Raw genomic sequence first — 19614 nt, 5'->3', positions numbered from 1 at the left:
GAATCACTATCCCAAGGGTATCCTGGTCTCTTCTTTCATAGTGGTAAATGTCTTTAACAAGCATACATTTATTTCCCTATTTTGTGCTTTATTCCACATTTATTGTTACATCACCTAAGGAAATTTTTACTATCTTAATGTTTAGATGAGAGACACCCTGTTGTTGTTATAAAAGAGATGTCATTTTGTTCTATTGATAAAATGCTGATTTCTTTTTTAAGTGAACAAACAATAAGAACAATAGGCTTATATTTTCTGCATCTTTAGTTAATTGTGAAATGACAAAGATGTGCAACATTTATTATTATTGTTATTTTGGGCTAGGCAATAAGCGTTTAATGACTTTCCCAGGGTCACACAGCTAGTGTCAAGTGTATGAAGCTAAATTTGAATTCAGGCCCTCCTGACTCCAGGGTTGGTGCTCTGACACTTCACCACTCATCTATCCCACATGTTTATTATATGTGAAAGCCTACATGATTTCTACAAATACTATCAGTGAGAATGCCCTTAATTTGTACATAGATAAATCACATTTAAAAATTCTGTAAAGATAGGATTACAGCCATATTAGCTGGTAATCAATAAATTTCTCTTAAGGCTCCTTTTTTGGTATTTTTTCCACAACAGCAAAAGAGAAAAAAATTAAGGGCATAAAGATAGGCTAAGAGGAGAAAAAAATCCTTATTTTCTGATGGCATAATGGCTTGTATAGAAAATCCAAGAAAAGCAGCAAAGAAAATAGAAACAATAACATCAATAATGGTGATGATGATGATGACGACAGTGATAATAGTATTCATATAGTGCTCTACATTTTGCCAAGCATTTTACAAATATCACCTCATTTGATCATCACAGCAATTCAGTAAGATAGATGTCATTTGTCTCAACCATTCTAGAGATGAGGAAACTGAGTCTATAAGTGACTTTCCTGGGGTCACACAGCTAGTAAGTGTTTAAGGGAAGATTTGAATTAGCATCTTCCTGACTCAAGTACAGCACTCTAGCTATACTGTAAGTTTCTGATGCCATCCTTGAACAAAATAATATAATTCCCCCAAAACAGCATTTATATGTAGCAACTGAAACATTCAGAAAGTAATAATATACGTAAGGAAGTAACTATAAAATGTACCTGGGAGCTGACCACATTCAATACAATCACAATTACAACATATTCATTAAAGAAATAATGAACTTGAGTTATTGGAGGGATATTAATAAAATTATAAATATACACACAAATGTTTTCAATACTATAAATATAATCACTATTACTGCTATAAACATATATGTATTAATAAATGCAGTAAATATTTATATGATAAATAACAGCACTCCTGAATTGATTTATAAGTTTAGTGTTATACATTTTATGGAGCAAGACAAAATTTAAAAATTCATTTGGTATAGCAAAAAATTCATCTATCAAGGAAAATAATGAAAAAGTAGGAATTGAGAGAAAATTGCATCACTAGACCTTAACATATATTATAAATAGAAATCATTAAAAAGTAGCATCTAGATAGTCCAGTGGATAGATTAGCTGAGTCTGTAATCAGAACTTCTCTTCCTGAATTCAAATCTAGCCTCAAAAGTAAACCAGCTGTGTAACTCTGGGCAAATCACTTAAAACCTATTTGCCTCAGTTTCCTCATCTGCAAATTGAGATGGAGAATGAAATAGCAAACCACTCCAGTTTCTTTGCCAAGATGGGATCACAAAAAGACAAGCATGACTAAAACAAATGAATAACAATAACAATATTACATACAATTTTTTAAAATTCAAGATAAATATGTCAAAATCAAAATTAACTGAACTTTGCAACTCAGCATTATGATGAACCCAGAAACAAAGTCCCTAGGAAATAACAACCTATTTGAAAAGAATGCTGGGAAAATTAGAAAGCAGTCTGGCAGAAATTAGGTTTAGTCCAATATTTTGCATTCTATGCCATAGCAACTTGAAAATAGATAAGCAAAATGATTATTAAAAGTTATTTCATCAAAACAGAAGAAAACCAGATGAGATACTTTTATCAAATATCAATGATAAGGTTACTTAAATGATGGACAGACAGACAGGTAGGTAGGTGTATAAATGGATAGATAGATAAATGGATGGAGAGAGACAATTGGATCAATAGATAGAAGAATGGCTAGATGGATAGATAGATGATAGATAAATAAAAAGACAGATCAATTAGGTAGATAGATTAGATAATAGATGGATAGAGACAAATAGATGGATGAATAGACAGATGGATGGACAGACATACATAGATATCTACACATGCAAACACACACACACATATATATATATATATATATATATATATATATGTAGGTACAATTAGTGGAAATATATATGACCAAAAGTTTATTCCCCAATAGAAGCATATTTACAATCATGAAAGAAACAATTTACAGTCATGAAAGAATGTTCCAAATCACTAATAATCAGAGAAATGATTAGCCAAAGCTTAGAAACAAAGTAGCTCTCTACTGATTTGGGCTTGGTTAAACTCATTACAGTATATGAATGTAAATGAAATATTGTGAAAAACGATAGTGATTGCAATGGATTCAGAGAAGCATGGGAAGATATGAATTGATGCAAATTTAAATAAGCAAGAAAATATTTCACAAAATGATTCCAACAATAAAATAGCAATAACAACAAAATAATCAAACCCTAATTCTCTCAAATTATAAGAACCACACTTAGCCCAAACAAGATATTGTCAGAAAGCCCCACCCTCATTTCTTTGCAGAGGTTGAATATATCAGAATCTTGCAATATAGGTCTTTGAGGACAGAGACTGTCTTTGGCAATTTTATAATACCCAGTGCTTTTCACAATGGCTGGCACATGTCATTGCTCAATCATTTTAGTCATGTTTGACTCATCGTGACCCCATTTGGAGTTGTCCTGGCAAAGATACTGGAGTAATTTTGCCATTTCCCTTCCCAACTTATTTTACAGATGAAAAAACTGAGGCAAACAATTCCTTGCCCAGGGTCAAAAAAACTGGTAAGTGTCTGAAGGCAGATTTGAACTCAAGAAGATGAGTCTTCCTGAACTCTAGGCCTAGAACTCTGTGCACTATGGCGCCACCTAGCTGCTCTGCTTAGCACATAGCAGATGCTTTAAAAAAGGTTTATTATTTTTCCTGAATTGCTTCTCCTCTCTATATTCTGTATTATAGGGGATGGTCTTTGAAAAGAGGAGGGAAGAGGAATGTTTTAGGAAAGTATAAATGACCAATATAATATTTTTAAAGTTCTTTGATGATCAAATAACACATGCTATCAGATGACTTTCTCAAAATACTGGAGAATTTGTTGCAAAGTGAGATATAAAAACAATGCATTCGTCTGCTAAGGAGGTAGGGGGGGTGGGGAGGGAAGGGCATAAACAGTCTCCTTGTTCTTGGAAACCGAAAGATTTGTTTCAACGGTGTGTGTTGATGGAAGGATTCCAATGGAAAAATTCCATTGGAATCATACTGAAAATGTTGTATTCCAATGAACAAGGGTGAAGTTTGGAGGAGGGGGTAAATGGAGGGTAAAGAGAGAAGAGGGAAAAGCTAAATTATAGCTTTAGAGCATGAAAAAAACCTAAAGGTCAGCTGGGTGGACCCATTCAATTTCCAGATTGAAAAGCCAGAAAATTTACTTTTGCAATTTTATAACAAAAGCAGCAAGTAGGTAGGAAAACTGAAAGTTAAACCTAGGTCAACTTACCTCAAAGTCAATGATTTCCCCCCCCTCCCTTTTTAAGGTAATTACCACCTTAATCCAACAAGCAAGCTAATCCTTCCTGTGGGTTAGGAAGGGTATTTTCCCCATTATGAAACCAGAACACAACTTTTCTGCAACCCCCCCTTCTTTCTTCACTGCTTGCTTTATAGAACAAAAAGGGTAGACTTTGTAGATAGAGTAGATCTTTGTACATGTTATAAATGATGCTGGAACTTTATTACATACACACACATACCCCACCTCCTACAATCAGCATCTTAAATCTCTTATTCAGACTAACTCATCTTTATCTACCAGTAAGGCAGTGTACTTAGTAAGTGGAAAAAACCCAGGAGTAGGAGTTCACTCACTTGGTTATTTGTTGTTCAGTCACTCCCAACTCGTTGTGACCACATTTGAGCTTTTTTTGGCACAGACACTGGAGAGGTTGGCCATTTCCTTCTCCCGCTCATTTCACAGATGAGCAAACTGTAGCAAACAGGGTTAATTGATTCGTCCAGTGTTACACAGCTGGTATGTGTCTGAGGGCAGATTTGAACTCATGAAAATGACTTTTCCTGATTCTTAGTCTTAGCTGCCACACTCACCCAGTTATACAGCCAACTAATTGTGTGATCCTTATCTCCCTAAATTTTCTAATCTGGAAGGATTTGAACAAAAGTCTCAGCTGGAGCTTCTTCTTTTTTTTTTTTTTTTTCTGAGGTTGGGGTTAAGTGACTTGCCCAGGGTCACACAGCTAGGACTCGTTAAGTGTCTGAGACCAGATTTTAATTAGGGTCCTCCTGAATTCAAGGCTGGGGCTCTATCCACTGCTCCACCTAGATGCCCCCTCAGCTGGAGCTGAAGACTTTACAGGATACCTAACAATCTCTCAATTAACAGGTAGAGTATCAGTGCCAGAATCAAGAGGCCTTATCTTCCTGATTTTAAATATCAAGAAGAGTTGGACATGACTGAAATAAGACTGACCAGAGTCACCAAATCCAATAAACTTTTCTCAGTTCTCAAGATCTTAGAAAGATATGTGGGCATTTGGAAACCATTTGATTTTGTGTACTACAGGACATGGAAATCCTAACTACTGTAGTGATTCAGCTAACCTTTCTCCAACCCATTGTTACCCTTCTATTCAGCTCCAGCTCCATCTCTCCAAACTATGGATCAATTCACATGCTTTTATTAGACTCTGAGCTACACTCTGGGAATATAAAGTAGTTTCACCTTCAAGAAGTTTACTTTCATCAGAAAAGACAGCATTATTAGTTTTATATGGGGCAGCTAAGTGGATAGAGTACCAGTCCCGAAGTCAGTTTAAAAATACTGGAATTCAAATCCAATCTCTGACACTTAAGGGTATGTGACTCCAGGCAAGTCATTTAACCCTATTGCTTCCTTGTTCCCTCCCTCCCCTCCCCAAATCTACATAAAATAAAATTAAGGCAAAATTTTGAGGGAAGGATGCCAATAGCTGGGGAAATTGAGAAAGGCTTCATGTACAAGGTGTCAAGGGCAGTTTTGAAGCAAAATAAGGCAGAGAGATGAGACAGAAATGCATTCCAAACAGGGGAAAATATGCAGATGGAGAGATGAAAAAGCTGTGGTAGAGAAAAGGAGTGTGGGGGAAGGGAAGTATTGGATAATCAGATCAGAAAGGTAGATTGAGACTAAAAAAGGTTGGTTAACTGTCTTTATAGATTTCCATTTGAATATAAACTTAAACAGAACCTCATTAACTCTTTTATCTTCCTCTCTGCATCCCTCTTTAAAATATCTCTAAAGAGTGGTACTCTTTACTTTCCCAGATTTTAATATATGCAGGCTTGAAATCTTAGATTAAAATTTTGTTCATTCCTCCCTTTCATCTCCATATAGAGATGCCACATCTTGACATTTTTTTTCTTTTGAAATAGTTCCATCTGCCCCTGATTCTCCCTAGTCCCACCATCATCATTCACCACCTTACACTTGACTGCTTAGAAGGGACTTCTCTAGTTCAGTCCACTCTACCTGCCCCCATTGTATTGTTTCTCATCCTTGTATCCCAAATTCCTAGCATAAGATATTGAGGGATGTAGAGCAGCACAAAGGCTTAAGTCAGAGAACCTGGATTCAAATTCTTCTTTTAACATTTAGCATATATTAAGCATCTAATTATGTCTTAGACACTGAACTAAGCTATGGAAATATAAAGACCAAAATACAGTAGCCTTTGCCTTCAAGGTTTTTACACTCTTACAGAATAAATAATTCTACATGGATGGGCCAATTACGTGGGTTATGTGATAGAGCAGCAGCTCTGAAGTCCTGAGGACCCGAATTCAAATATGACCTCAGGCAGTAGCTGTGTGATCCTAGGCAAGTCACTTAACTCCAACTATTCCCTCCCAAGAAAAATTAAGTCTATAAAAATAAATGCAAGGCAAAATTTTGAGGGAAGGATGCCAGTAGCCGGGGAAAAATGAGGCAAGTCATAACCTCCCTGGGATTCCCTTTATTCATTCTTAAGATGAGCAAATTGGACTAGATGGTCTCTGAAGGTTTTATTGACCGATCCATATTGATCCTATGAACATTTTCTCTTACTCCCCAGGTGCACTTGAATCCCCTAGGGGTCAGAGTCCATCCACCCCAGAGCAGGGGATGGGTGGAGGAGCACTGTCAGTAGGGCTGCAATTCTGTCTCTTAGAATCGCTTCTACTGAGGGTAAACCCATAAACCAAACCTCCCTTTTTGTACTGACCTAAGTCAAATGCAGACTGCCAACACAACAGTGCTGAATGAAATAACCTCTTTGATGCAGTGCCCTGTTTTTTACAGAGTCATCAATCAGGAGCTAATGAGGCAGTCCCTGTCTGCCTCACCCTGGGGGCCCTGTTTCCTTAGGATCACACAAACAAGAGAGACAAGTGTCCAACTCATGAGACATTTCCCCTGCAGCCCCACTTACTTACATGTGCATCTACCTATAGATATATTTACAAATACCCAAGACAAAAATATTAAGCCCCGCAACTCACTCACATACATTTACATCTATATATAGATATATTTACAAATACATAAGACATTCCCCCTGCAGTCCCACTCACAAACATGTGCATCTATATATAAATGTACATATTTCCAAATATGAGGCATTTACCCCTACAGTCCCACTCACAAATATGTATATCTATATATAGATGTACATATATACAAATACACGAGACATTGCTTCTATAGTCCCACTCATATACATGTGCATCTGCATATAGATTACATGTTTGCAAATATACACATGTTTATATATGTTTACAAACACACGAGAAATTTCCCCCTGCAGTCACACACATACATGTGCATCCACATATAAGTGTAGTTTATAAGTTGGTATACATTTATGTGTGTCTATATATGTATCTCTATAGACATACATGTTTGTGTTTTAAGTATGCATACATGTACACTATACATGTATGTGCACGCATGTATACGGGAAGGGAGAAATAACTGGGTGGCATTGTGGGTAGAGTTCTGGGCCTGGAGCCAGGAAGACACATCTTAATTAAATGTGACACATCAGTGTGACACTCAGACATGTCTGAGTTCAGATTTGGTTTCAGAAACTCACTAGCTGGGTGTCCCTGGGCCAGTCACTTAACCCTGTTTGCTCAGTTTCCTCATCTGTAAAATGAGCTGGAGAACAAAATGACAAACTACCCCAGTATCTTTGCCAAGAAAACCCCAAATGGAGTCCCAAAGAGTCAGACTTGACTGAAAATCACTGAACAACATATGCTTATATATCACATATATGTGCTTATTTATATTTGCAACTAAAAAGATACATACATGCATATATGCATGTTTATAGATGTATCTATAAATATGATTCTAAAGAGACATGCTTAGACATGCAATTGCAAAGATAAAGCTATCTCCCAGAAGAGAAAAATTCCTCTACCAATGCAGGTCAGCTACACATCTATGTGCAGTTACAAAAGTCATTCATTTAGAGAGCATGAATTTATTATATCTATTTAGTATCATTTTCTCTTTAAGTAACAGTTGGTCTCCACCATTTGAACAAGTGTTTTACTCGAGAACCTGCTATATACAGGGTAAATAAGTACCTGCTGAGTACTAAGGGATTAAGAACTTTATTAGAGAATATGAGTTGAAAATAAAACTTTCTCCACTCCCAGCTGGCCACTATCTTATGGATTTTGAAATCCATGCACTTTTCCCATCAAAACTGAGGCCTCTTTGAAGTCTATCTGAGGTAAACAATTTGAAAGTACAAACTAATTTTGAATATATAAAAATCAGGAGTTTGGTACATGTATATATGCATATGTGGTTTTTTGCACATTAACATGCATGCTTAATACATATATACATATACAATAGATAGATGATATAGGTAGATAGAAAAACCAGACTCCTCACTATTTTCCAAGATTCCCAACTCTCCACAATCCAATCTAAATACACACACCCCTGTAGGCATGTTGTACATTATTCATGTATACTTTTGCACAAATGTGTATTGTGTATACATATATAATCACAGATGTGTGTTCATAAATACACACAAAAGTGTGTGCATATACATGTAGACACATGTATGTGTATAGCAATGTACATGTATGCATATGCACTTAAAATACAAAGATACATTCACATACATGTGCATATGTGTATAGAGCCTGGATTTACAATTTCATTAATTAAATTAACTTCCAAATGAGAAAAATGCTCTACACGTCTGTCCAACTGAGAAGGAAAAGTCACTGATCTCCAGAGCCAGCCTTTCTTGGAAGCTGCACCTAAACATGCTATAGTTCAGAATCAGTTCAATCATCCAGCCCCAGGCTCCAGCTAGGCACAAACTTGCCCTGATCCAGGGTTACTCACCACTCATCAGGGGGTTTGCAAAGGCCTGGAGATGGGGCTGGCCTCCAAAGCCCTGGGGCTTGCTGGTGCTCCCGTTGCCTCCTTGGCTGGCCATGGACTCTGCTGGGCTGTGGAGCAGGGCAGGGTTCCCCTCCAGTGGCTCAAGAGAGTTCAAATTCCATCCTCCCCGCCACTCAAAGCTCAGGCGTGTGACTCATCTGTTGAGCACACAGGCTCTGCAGCAGGCTGGGGTTCGGTGCCAGCAGCAGCAGCAGCAGCAACAGCAACAGCAGCAGCAGCAGGAGCAGCAGCCTGCCGGTAACCTGAGCACCTAGGTCCCAGGCTTACATCCACCTCCCCTGGCTGGTTAGGGGTTGGCCCAAGCCCAGAGAGACCTCAGGACACCAAGCTCTTAGAGGAGCTGCTGATGTCACGTCCTTTTCCCAAACTGAGACCAATCAGTGAGAGGGCCTTGGAGGTTTATCAGGAAGGAAACTCACAGTTTGTAACTTTGGAGAGTGAGAGGGATGGGGGTGGGGGGTGAGGGGGGAGATGGTAATAGGGAAAGAAACAGCTCAGAGGCTTGGGCCCAGGAAGCCTGGGGGCTGTGGAGGCCTCCTGCAGTCGTCCTTTATATCACATCTCCCGGGTCACTTCTTGCCACAAATCGACCCAGTGGCCTCTGGAGTCTGCCATCACTCATGCCCCCACTGAGGACAGAAAGAGCATGGGTTTCTTTGCCTTGAGTCTGTCGGAGCTGCTGGCACGCTCCTGTGCCCTAACTGCATGCTTCAGCCCTCAAGCACATGTGGTCCTCATTTTGCTGAGCTTCCCTATGGAAAAAAAGTTCTCCTTGTAAATGTACTGCAAGAGGCCATGTTATGAAAGAAAAAGCTTTTTTTCTCCCCCCCAATTTTAAATTCAGCATGATTGCACTGGATCTCATAGCTCAGGGTTTCCTTTCTCTGCACTTGCTGCTTCTTGTTGTTGTTAGTTTATAAAAGAACTAATTCTATATAAATCTATAACTATATCTTTCCCAGGCTGTTGTTTATTTTTCAATGCATATTATAGTTATTTTTTAAAATATTCAAATGTGATTTCTTATTATGTGTTTTCTCACTTTTCATTTCTCTATTTTTGGTCTTACGGAATTACTTTTTTGTGTCTCAGTCATGAATTACAATCCGGATGTGTATTCAATAAAGCAAACCAGGTTAGGTGAAGCACCTGTAATAGCAATCCAGAGACTGAGCTGCTAACCTTGACTCTACCACTAATTAGTTGTTTTTCCTCATGTATAAAACAAGGAGGTTGGACAAGTCGCTTCTCTCCTAATATTCTATAATTTTGTGTTAATACTTTCAATTCCATTAATGAACATTTCTATCTTTACTAGAATTTTCCCAGGGGAGTTTTCAAATGGACCTGCAGCAATTTTGTGTTAATTTCCACATATAAAATGAGACTATCATCCAGGCAGAATAAAAATAGATTTAGGATAGGGAGTTTGGAGTTCAATGCAAAAAATCCAGTTAGAATGAGGGGTGATATCCTACCTATGTACCAGGAGAGAACTTTTAAATTACATTGCAATCAGGTCAATTCAAAATTAACCTCTAATCATCTGACTTTGGCTTTTACTAACAAACATCTACTAGCTTTCAGAGGTACTGTGTTGTAATATACAGAGAAACTGCCTCAGATCTAGGGAGAACAGGGTGCAATTTCTGCTCTTAACACTTAGGATCTGTATGAACCTTAGACAAATCACTTAAGCTCTCAGTGTCCTAGGCAATTCAGCCTAAATTGTAAAGAGGGTGGGAATCTACATTGGTAGAGGGTTTCCTCAAACAATAGTGCCCTATAGAAGCCACCAGATGGCACCGTAGTGGAGAGTGTACTGGGCTAGCACTTAGCAAAGTGCCTGACACATAGTAAGCATTATATAAATGTTAGCCCATTATTATTATTAAAATGTGGGTAATAATTATATTTACCTCCAGGGGTTATTGTGAGGCTCCAATGGCATATTTTGAAAGTACTCAGCACATAGTAGGTAATAAATAAAGCCTTCCCTGTTCCAACAAAATCACAGGTCCTTCCCAACAAGCTTTCAAATTTATTAAGAGCATTTAACTCTGTAAATATTGATTTTGAAGTTAAGCAAGTTCATCTACTTACTCTGGTGCCATCTCAGCTCCCTTGTATTTGCTTTGTTTACAGAGAAGCTAAGAAATCCAAATAGTTAACTACCTTTCCTATTCTAGGAAAGGTTGAAAAAGTGCAAAACTGAAATCTATCAGAAATTGAGCAATCTGTTGATTATAAACTAGATTATCAAGGGTTACACAAGAGGTCAAGATGGAGAGACTACATAACTTTCCCAAATCCTGAATAATAATGGTGTTACATAGTGCTTTAACATTCACTTTGCTTGCCACAAACTTGTGAAGTCATGAATCTATTTTTTTTTGTAAATAGGTTTTTTCCCAATTACATATAAAGATAGTTTTAAACATTCATTTTTAATATTATGAGTTCCAATTTTTTCTCTTTCTGCTCCCCTCTCCCCAAAACCTTTCTAATTTCTCCTCTCCAAACAGCAAGTAATTTGATAAAAAATTAAGCATGTGTGCCAGAAATATTGTAATTATTTTATAAATGAAGAAATTGAGGCACCCATATGCTATGTGTTTGACTTAATAATTAGATCCTAGATTCAGGTTTCCAACCCAGCTCTCTGCTGACTCAACCATATCACAGTTTGTAAGCAAAGGCTGAATTGTGATGTGATTTCTTTAAGATAATTAAAGTTCCCCAAACATCAAATATCCCCATATTCATACTGAAGTTCTAATAGGAGGCACACTCCAAAAAGGAGATGTTGTGGTACAGCACTGAATTTGTAATCAGAACAATTATTTAAATTCTGACTCTATTACCTCTGTGACTGCTAGTTTTGTTTAGTAGTTTTAGTTACTAACTAAACTTCATGACACTATTTTGGGGTTTTTGGCAAAAATATTGGAGTGGTTTCCTTTTCCAGGTCATTTTCCAGATGAGGAAACTGGCAAACAGGGTTAAATGACTTGTTCAGGGTCCTGAAATTGGATTTGAATTCAGGAAGATGTGTTTTCCTCCCTTTAGGCCTAGCACTCTGCACTATGGTACCATCTAGTGGTAGGTACCTCTTGTGATTGTAACTAAGACCTCTCTCGTTCTCAAGTTTTCTCTCCACCTCTGTGGCCTCTTCAGTTCTTAATCTGAGTCACAGAGGCCATATTTTTAGATAGTCCCCTATCACCCTTGAAAGGGATTTATTTTCATGTCCATATTACTTCATAGGTACAAGGACCTTTCAGTGAGGCCCATCCTTTCTTGACCTCCTTGAAGGAAAGGAGAATTATTCTTCAGAAAGGTACAGTAATAAAAAAAAAACATTAGATTTGGGGAAAAAAAATGAGGACCCAGTCACAATTTTAGACTTTAACACTTTAGAACTGTGTGATCACGAACAAGTCACTGTTTTCTCATCTATAAAATGGGCTAATAGTTGGGCTACCTATCTCATAAAGAGGCTGTCATGAGGAAAGCACTTTGTAAATTTAAAGGGCAAGTTATTATACAAATATTATTTTTCTATAGAGTCAACAAGGATCTGTGAGTTCATTAGCATACGAAACTGTTAGTGTGGGAACTCTCTACCAATAGAATAGTCTAATGGACATAGAGATTAAATGACTTGTGCAGAGTCATAAAAAGGAAGAATTTAAAAGAATTGAAGCTCACGCTATCTAGTATGTCACAATTTCTCTTTAGCATCCAACTTTCAAAGAATCATGAATTCAGTCTTAAGGATTTAAGATTAGAATAAGAGATATACCTATAACAGTAATATATAAAAGGACCTTGAAAATAATTTTTAATTGCTTAGAAAGTCATGTCTCTGCCAAAGTAATATGAAACAATCATACAATGTCTCTTCAATAATCTGGTGGCTTGCATCCAGAGCAGCAAGAAAAAAAAAAGATTTAGAAGTGATGTAGTTACAGCCATTAGGAATAACCCCAAGGCTTCCTGACCTTGGAAATGATGTAGTTAGGAATGGTGTATTTCTTCCCTTAGTCGGGATGCTAAGCCCAAAAGATGGCTTTCAGATAACAGCCTGTTGATGAGTGATAACAGGGTTTTTGAGACTAATAAGCAACAATAATAAGGTCCTTAAAATTAACACAGATACTGAATAAAATTGGGTGCCAGCCACTTGACCCAGAGGCTTAAAAATACACCTCTAGATCATCTCCCCTCTCCCAGGCTCTGCTCAGGGAACTAAGGGTACTGTACTGGCACACATCACACCTCTCCTCAACTCTACTCACTTACACCCTAAGTGTAAAATCAGCGTATGAAGCACCTAGTTTTTCTTACTTTTCCCTATAAATTTACTTTCCTGCTCCTAGCTCTTTGCTAACTTCTTTTGTAATTTAGCCGCTTTAATTGGTGTTACAATTATAATAAACTTCTCCCCCTGACTTGAAATGGAGCTGAGCCTTAAAATTCTTTTGAGACACTTCACAACACCAATCTGGAACCCCAATATTTTGGGGTCCCCTTTGAATTGAAGGAAAAGGGGATTCTGAGATTAGGTCTAGGGTGAGTAGAGAATGATTAGGTCAGTTTGGAATATATTATGTTTTAAATGCTGATAAGACATCGAAGAATATATGTTTAGTAATATGGTATAGCAATAGTAATATAGTAATCATAATATTGTACAGTAATGGTAATATAGTAATCATAGCCATGACTGGCTGAGATGAACAGCCTCTATTGCACAGAAGTGGGGGGAGATTGCTGGTGATCATACCTTCCCTTGAACGATGGACTCATCATCTCCAACCCTCATCCTTTACTCCTGATCTACTCTTGTGTTTGACTCTGGACGGTCGACTGTTTCCCTGTTCTAACAGTTTCATTCCGACCCCTCCCCCACACAATACTCTTGAATTCATTACTTCTACCTAGTCCCAAGCTAGAAGACCCTTCTATAAGCCCCTTCTTATCCCCACCAATATCCACCTTAAATGTAGGCCACTCTTAAAAGATCGTAGAATTTGGAGCTGGAAGAAATCTTAAAAAGTCTCAGGTTTAGTCCCTTCATTTTATAGATTAATATCACATATTGATATAGCTTCAAGTCTTGCAAAACACTTTATAAACATTTTCTCATTTGATGTTCATAACTACTGTACAAGGCTGAGTGCTATTATAATCCCCCTTCTACTTTTGGGGAAATTGAGACAACGGTGGAAAAAACTAGCTCATGGTCACATAGGTAGGAAGCATCTGAGGTCAGATTTGAATTCAGGTCTTCCTATTTGTTATCTTTTTTTATCATCATCATCATCATCATCATTTTACAGGTTAGGACACAAAGCCCCCAAATTAAGTGGTTTATCCAAGGTCACACAGTGAATAAATAATTTAGCCAGGATATAAAATAAGATCTAATGATTCCAAACCTACTAGGTTTAACAAGTATGGGGGTGAAAGAGAGAAGTATAAGGTGTTAGATAAGATGGTGAAGGGGAGGTTAATTTTGTAGGCCACAAGAAATGTAAATATATTTAAGAGCCATTAGGGGAGAGATAAGTAATGGGGATGGGGAACTTAATGGTTTGATAAAGCAAGATCCTAACCAAGGTAGGACTTTTTTTTTATACAAAATTTTATTTTTTTAATTATAGTTTTTATTTGCCAGATATATTCATGGGTAATTTTACAGCATTGACAACTGCCAAACCTTTTGTTCCAATTTTTCCCTTCTTCCCTTTACCCTCTCCCCCAGATCAACCAATACATGTTAAATATGTTAAAGTATAAATTAAATACAATATATGTATACATGTCCAAACAGTTATTTTGCTGTACAAAAAGAATCGGACTTTGAATAATGTACAATTAGCCTGTGAAGGAAATCCAAAATGCAGGTGAACAAAAATAGAGGGATTGGGAATTCTATGTAGTGGTTCACAGTCAACTCCCAGAGTTCTTTCGCTGGATGTAGCTGATTCAGAATTGATCATCATATAGTATTTTTGTTGAAGTATATAATGATCTCCTGGTCCTGCTCATTTAACTCAGCATCAATTCATGTAAGTCTCTTCAAGACTTTCTGAAATCATCCTGCTGGTCATTTCTTACACAACAATAATATTCCATAATATTCATATACCACAATTTATTCAGCCATTCTTCAATTGATGGGCCTCCTCTCAGTTTGCAGTTTCTGGCCACTACAAAGAGGGCTGCCACAAACATTCTTGCACATACAGGTCCCTTTCCCTTCTTTAAAATCTCTGGGATATAAGCCCAGTAGTAACACTGCTGGATTAAAGGGTACACACAGTTTGATAACTTTTTGAGCATAGTTCCAAATTGCTCTCCAGAATGGTTGGATGTTATACTAAATTTTAAAAGAAACATAAAACTGGGAAGAAGCTAAAATTATCTGGGCCGGGGGACTTAAATTGTGGATCTATGAATCTGGGGACATCTGTGTAAAGGGCAGAATTTTGGAGATGTATATTTAAAACAAGTTGTTAACTCAGAGGAATTGATAATACAATGGTTATCTAGTTCAGCATAGTGATTAATAGTTCTCTAGTTCAGTATGATTGATTTAATCTTACAACAAAGTGTTAACTTAGTGGAATTAAGATAATGATTCTCTAGTTTTACATGTACTTAGTACTTAATATAGTTCTACAAGATTGACACCTATGATGATGCACTTGTAATAGAGTATATAAGAGCCAACCAGGACTGGAAGATGGTGATTATTCTGCTAAAAACAAGACTGGTCCCAAGATCTTCAGAAAACTAACCAGAAACTTACACATGTGTGTCTGTGTTTAAATTTTGGTAGCTGAATTTCATATAATTGGTGTCACTTGTAATCCTAAGTATTTTATGCCATGTATTTAAAAACATTATTCCAAGAAGGGGTCCTTAGGTTTCAGAAGAGTGCCAATGGAGTCTATGACAGAAAAATAAGATGATGATTTGCTTCAAAGCATTCCCAGCATCCTGGCAGGACTAAACAGACCAAAAGAAAAATATAAATCCTGTTTTTAAGGGCAATAATATATGTTACTTCTGGTGTGAAGGAGGAAAAAGAAGTACACTATTTTTCCAAATAGTGGTGTAACAGAATTAGATCAGACTAAGTCTGGAGAAACAATTGTTAAATTTTCAGTGTATTTTTGTTATTATTCAGTTGTATCCAATTCTTTGTGATCCTATTTTGGATTTTCTAGGAAAGATACTGGGTGGTTTGTCATTTCCTTCTCAGGCTCATTTTACAGATAAGAAAACAGAAGTCAACAGGGTTAAGTGACTTGCTCAGGGTCACATAGCTAATAAGTGTCTGAGGTCAAATTTGAACTTGGAAAAATAAGCCTGACTAACTCAAGGCTGCCACCTAGAGGTCCATTATATTTATACTTCAGAGAGCAACAAATGCAACAAATCAATTTGGTTGTTTTGTCAATTCTCTAGGCTTAAGAAAGTGATGGAGAAAATGTTAATAATAAAGATTAAACAAGAGAAACAGGTGTTAAATATTTAATAGTAAAAAAAAATTTAACAGAATACCTGTGACTTTATGTGTGTGTGAATATATATATATATATATATATATATATATATATATATATACAGAGAGAGAGAGAGAGAGAGAGAGAGAGAGAGAGAGAGAGAGAGAGACAGAGACAGAGAGACAGAGAGGCAGAGACAGACACAGAGAGAGACAGAGACAGAGAGACAGAGCATAAATATCTCCTTAGCTTGGTCTGATTTTGGCCTCACAATTAACATCAAGAAAACACTGATTCCCCACCATCCAGAACGATGCCATGAAAATAGTTATAGCAAAAGGAAAGTTCACTTACCTTGGCAGTCTACTTTCCAGGAATGTTTACATAGACGATGAGGTTAACATATGCATTGTCACAGCTAGCTGGGTGTTTGAGAGGCTTTCAAAGAAAGTGTAGAAGAAAAGAAATATTAGGCTGCTCACCAAAACAGCTGTTGTGCTGACCTTATTCTTACATGCCTGTGAAACCTAGACAGTATACCAACACCATGCTGAATGAGCCAGCAAAGTGATCCCTTTATTCTTTGAGAAATAAATACCCCACAACAGCATTCAAAATCTATTTTCTCCTTATACATTCCATATCGCCCTCTCCCCTCTTTCTTAGCAGAGAACCTTAATTATATCTATATCTCTATATATTACATATAAACAAGGTCATCATTCCTTATAATGTACAAAAAAACCTTTCTCTTTACCAAAGCCAGTCCTTGATCCTATTTTCTTCCATCCCTGACAGCCTACCCACCCCCACCCCTACCCCGGCCCTCAAAATCATTAGCTCTCTTATGTTTCAATCTCTTCTATCTTTTTTCTCCTTCCTTTTTACCTACATGTCCAACTCTTCCCCAACCTTTAAAAACAAACAAAAAACCTTTATAACTTACTCCCTAAACTAACCTATTTATTTAGTGCTATACCAATCAGACTCCCAAGAAACTATTTTAATGACCTAGAAAAAATAACAACAGAATTCATATGGAACAACAAAAGGTCGAGAATTTCAAGGGAAGTAATGAAAAAAAAATTAAATGAAGGTGGTCTAGCTGTACCTGATCTAGAACTCTATTATAAAGCAACAGTCACCAAAACCATTTGGTATTGGCTAAGAAATAGACTAGTTGATCAGTGGCATAGGTTAGGTTCACAGAGCAAGATAGTGAATAAAAATAGCAATCTAGTGTTTGACAAACCCAAAGATCCCAAATTTTGGGATAAGAATTCATTATTTGACAAAAACTGCTGGGAAAACTGGAAATTAGTATGGCAGAAACTAGGCATGGACCCACATTTAACACCACATACTAAGATAAGATCAAAATGGGTCCAAGATTTAGGCATAAAGAACGAAATCATAAATAAATTGGAGGAACATGGGATGGTTGACCTCTCGGACTTGTAGAGGAGGAAGGAGTCTGTGTCCAAGGGAGAACTAGAGACCATTATTGATCACAAAATAGAAAATTTTGATTACACCAAATTAAAAAGTTTCTGCACAAACAAAACTAATGCAAACAAGATTAGAAGGGAAGTAACAAATTGGGAAAACATTTTTACAGTTAAAGGTTCTGATAAAGACCTCATCTCCAAAATATACAGAGAATTGACTTTAATTTATAAGAAATCAAGCCATTCTCCAATTGATAAATGGTCAAAGGATATGAATAGACAATTTTCAGACGATGAAATTAAAACTATTTCCACTCATATGAAAGTGTGTTCCAAATCACTATTGATCAGAGAAATGCAAATTAAGACAACTCTGAGATATCATTACACACCTGTCAGATTGGCTAAGATGACAGGAACAAATAACAATGAATGTTGGAGGGGCTGTGGGAAAACTGGGACACTGATGCATTGTTGGTGGAGTTGTGAAAGAATCCAACCATTCTAAAGAGCAATCTGGAATTATGCCCAAAAAGTTATCCAAATGTGCATACACTTTGATCCAGCAGCGCCACTACAGGGCTTATATCCCAAGGAAATACTAAAGAAGGGAAAGGGACTGTATGTGCCAAAATGTTTGTGGCAGCCCTTTTCATAGTGGCTAGAAACTGGAAAATGAATCGATGTCCATCAAGTGGAGAATGGTTGGGTAAATTATGGTATATGAATGTTATGGAATATTATTATTCTATAAGAAATGACCAACCGGAGGAATACAGAGAGGCTTGGAGAGACTTACATCAACTGATGCTAAGTGAAAGGAGCAGAACCAGAAGATCATTATACACTTCAACAATGATACTGTATGAGGATGTATTCTGATGGAAGTGGATATCTTCAACAGAGAGAAGAGCTAATCCAATTCCAATTGATCAATGATGGACAGAATCAGCTACATCCAGAAAAGGAACACTGGGAAATGAGTGTAAACTGTGAGCATTGTTTTTTTTTTTGTTTTGTTTTGTTTTGTTTTCTCTTCCCAGATTATTTTTACCTTGCGAATACAATCCTTCCTTTGCAACAACAACAACAACAAAATTCGGTTCTGCACATATATATTGTACCTAGGATATACTATAAGATATTTAATATGTATGGGAATGCCTGCCATCTAGGGGAGGGAGTGGAGGGAAGGAGGGGAAAAACTCAGAACAGAAGGGAGTATAAGGGATAATGTTGTAAAAAAAAAAAAATTACCTATGCATATGTACTGTCAAAGAAAATGTTATAATTATAAAAATTAATAAAAAAACAAAATAAAACAAAAATAAATAAATAAAATTTAAAAAACAACAACAAAAAAAACCTTTATAACTTCTCCATCTCCTCATGCTTATATCATATCTCCCCTTCTTGTCACAGCCAAACTCCTGTTATTTTCCTCATTTATTGGCATTCCCTTGCAGTATAGTTTCTGACTTTATTGTTTAAATTCATTTGAATTTCAATTTGCTCTGTCCAAACTTACAAATGACTTTTCAATGCCAAATCCAATTGCTTATCCCAATTTTTATTCCAAGTTTGGTTCCTTTGCTTTCTCCTGGTTCTCATCATTATGAATCAATCTACCTTGTAGATTAGCACCTATGTTCTGTTGCTATATGTGGGTTAGTCCCAAAGCTTGTACTGTGGCCTCTCTTTTGCTTAACTTATCATAGTCTAGGATTTCATCTAATCTTTACATGATGGTTCTCCTGTCTACTTTTTCCTAAGCTTCTCCATCATCAAATGCCTACTGAATGTTTCCATCTGGATATTCTGCAAACTTCTCTAACTCAACACAAAGCAGAACTCATCATTTTTCCCATCAAATTTACCTTCTTCTAAACTTCCTGTCAAGGGCATCATCCTTCTAGCTAA

At 36.8% G+C, this 19614-nt stretch overlaps 1 protein-coding gene across 7 annotated transcripts in view; it reads right to left on the bottom strand.

Annotated features, from left to right (window-relative positions):
* Positions 1-13617, bottom strand: part of ASB9 (ankyrin repeat and SOCS box containing 9) — a 238952-nt gene extending 225335 nt beyond the window's left edge. For 4 of the 7 annotated variants that reach the window (XM_074299952.1, XM_074299950.1, XM_074299955.1 and 1 more), the window contains exons 1-2: positions 13516-13613; positions 8667-9478 (exon numbers count right to left, since the gene is read on the bottom strand). In XM_074299952.1, the coding sequence (XP_074156053.1) occupies positions 8667-8760 (94 nt within the window). In that variant the 5' untranslated portion in view covers positions 8761-9478; positions 13516-13613. Of the gene's footprint in view, positions 1-8666; positions 9479-13515 lie in introns of all 7 variants that reach the window. The other 3 variants (XM_074299951.1, XM_074299956.1, XM_074299957.1) reach the window with 3 other exon arrangements.
* Positions 13618-19614: the final 5997 nt, after the last annotated feature.

This window comes from Sminthopsis crassicaudata, chromosome 3 (genome assembly GCF_048593235.1).
Source record: "Sminthopsis crassicaudata isolate SCR6 chromosome 3, ASM4859323v1, whole genome shotgun sequence".
Classification (NCBI taxonomy): domain Eukaryota; kingdom Metazoa; phylum Chordata; class Mammalia; order Dasyuromorphia; family Dasyuridae; genus Sminthopsis; species Sminthopsis crassicaudata.
This window is presented reverse-complemented; position numbering and strand designations above follow the sequence as displayed.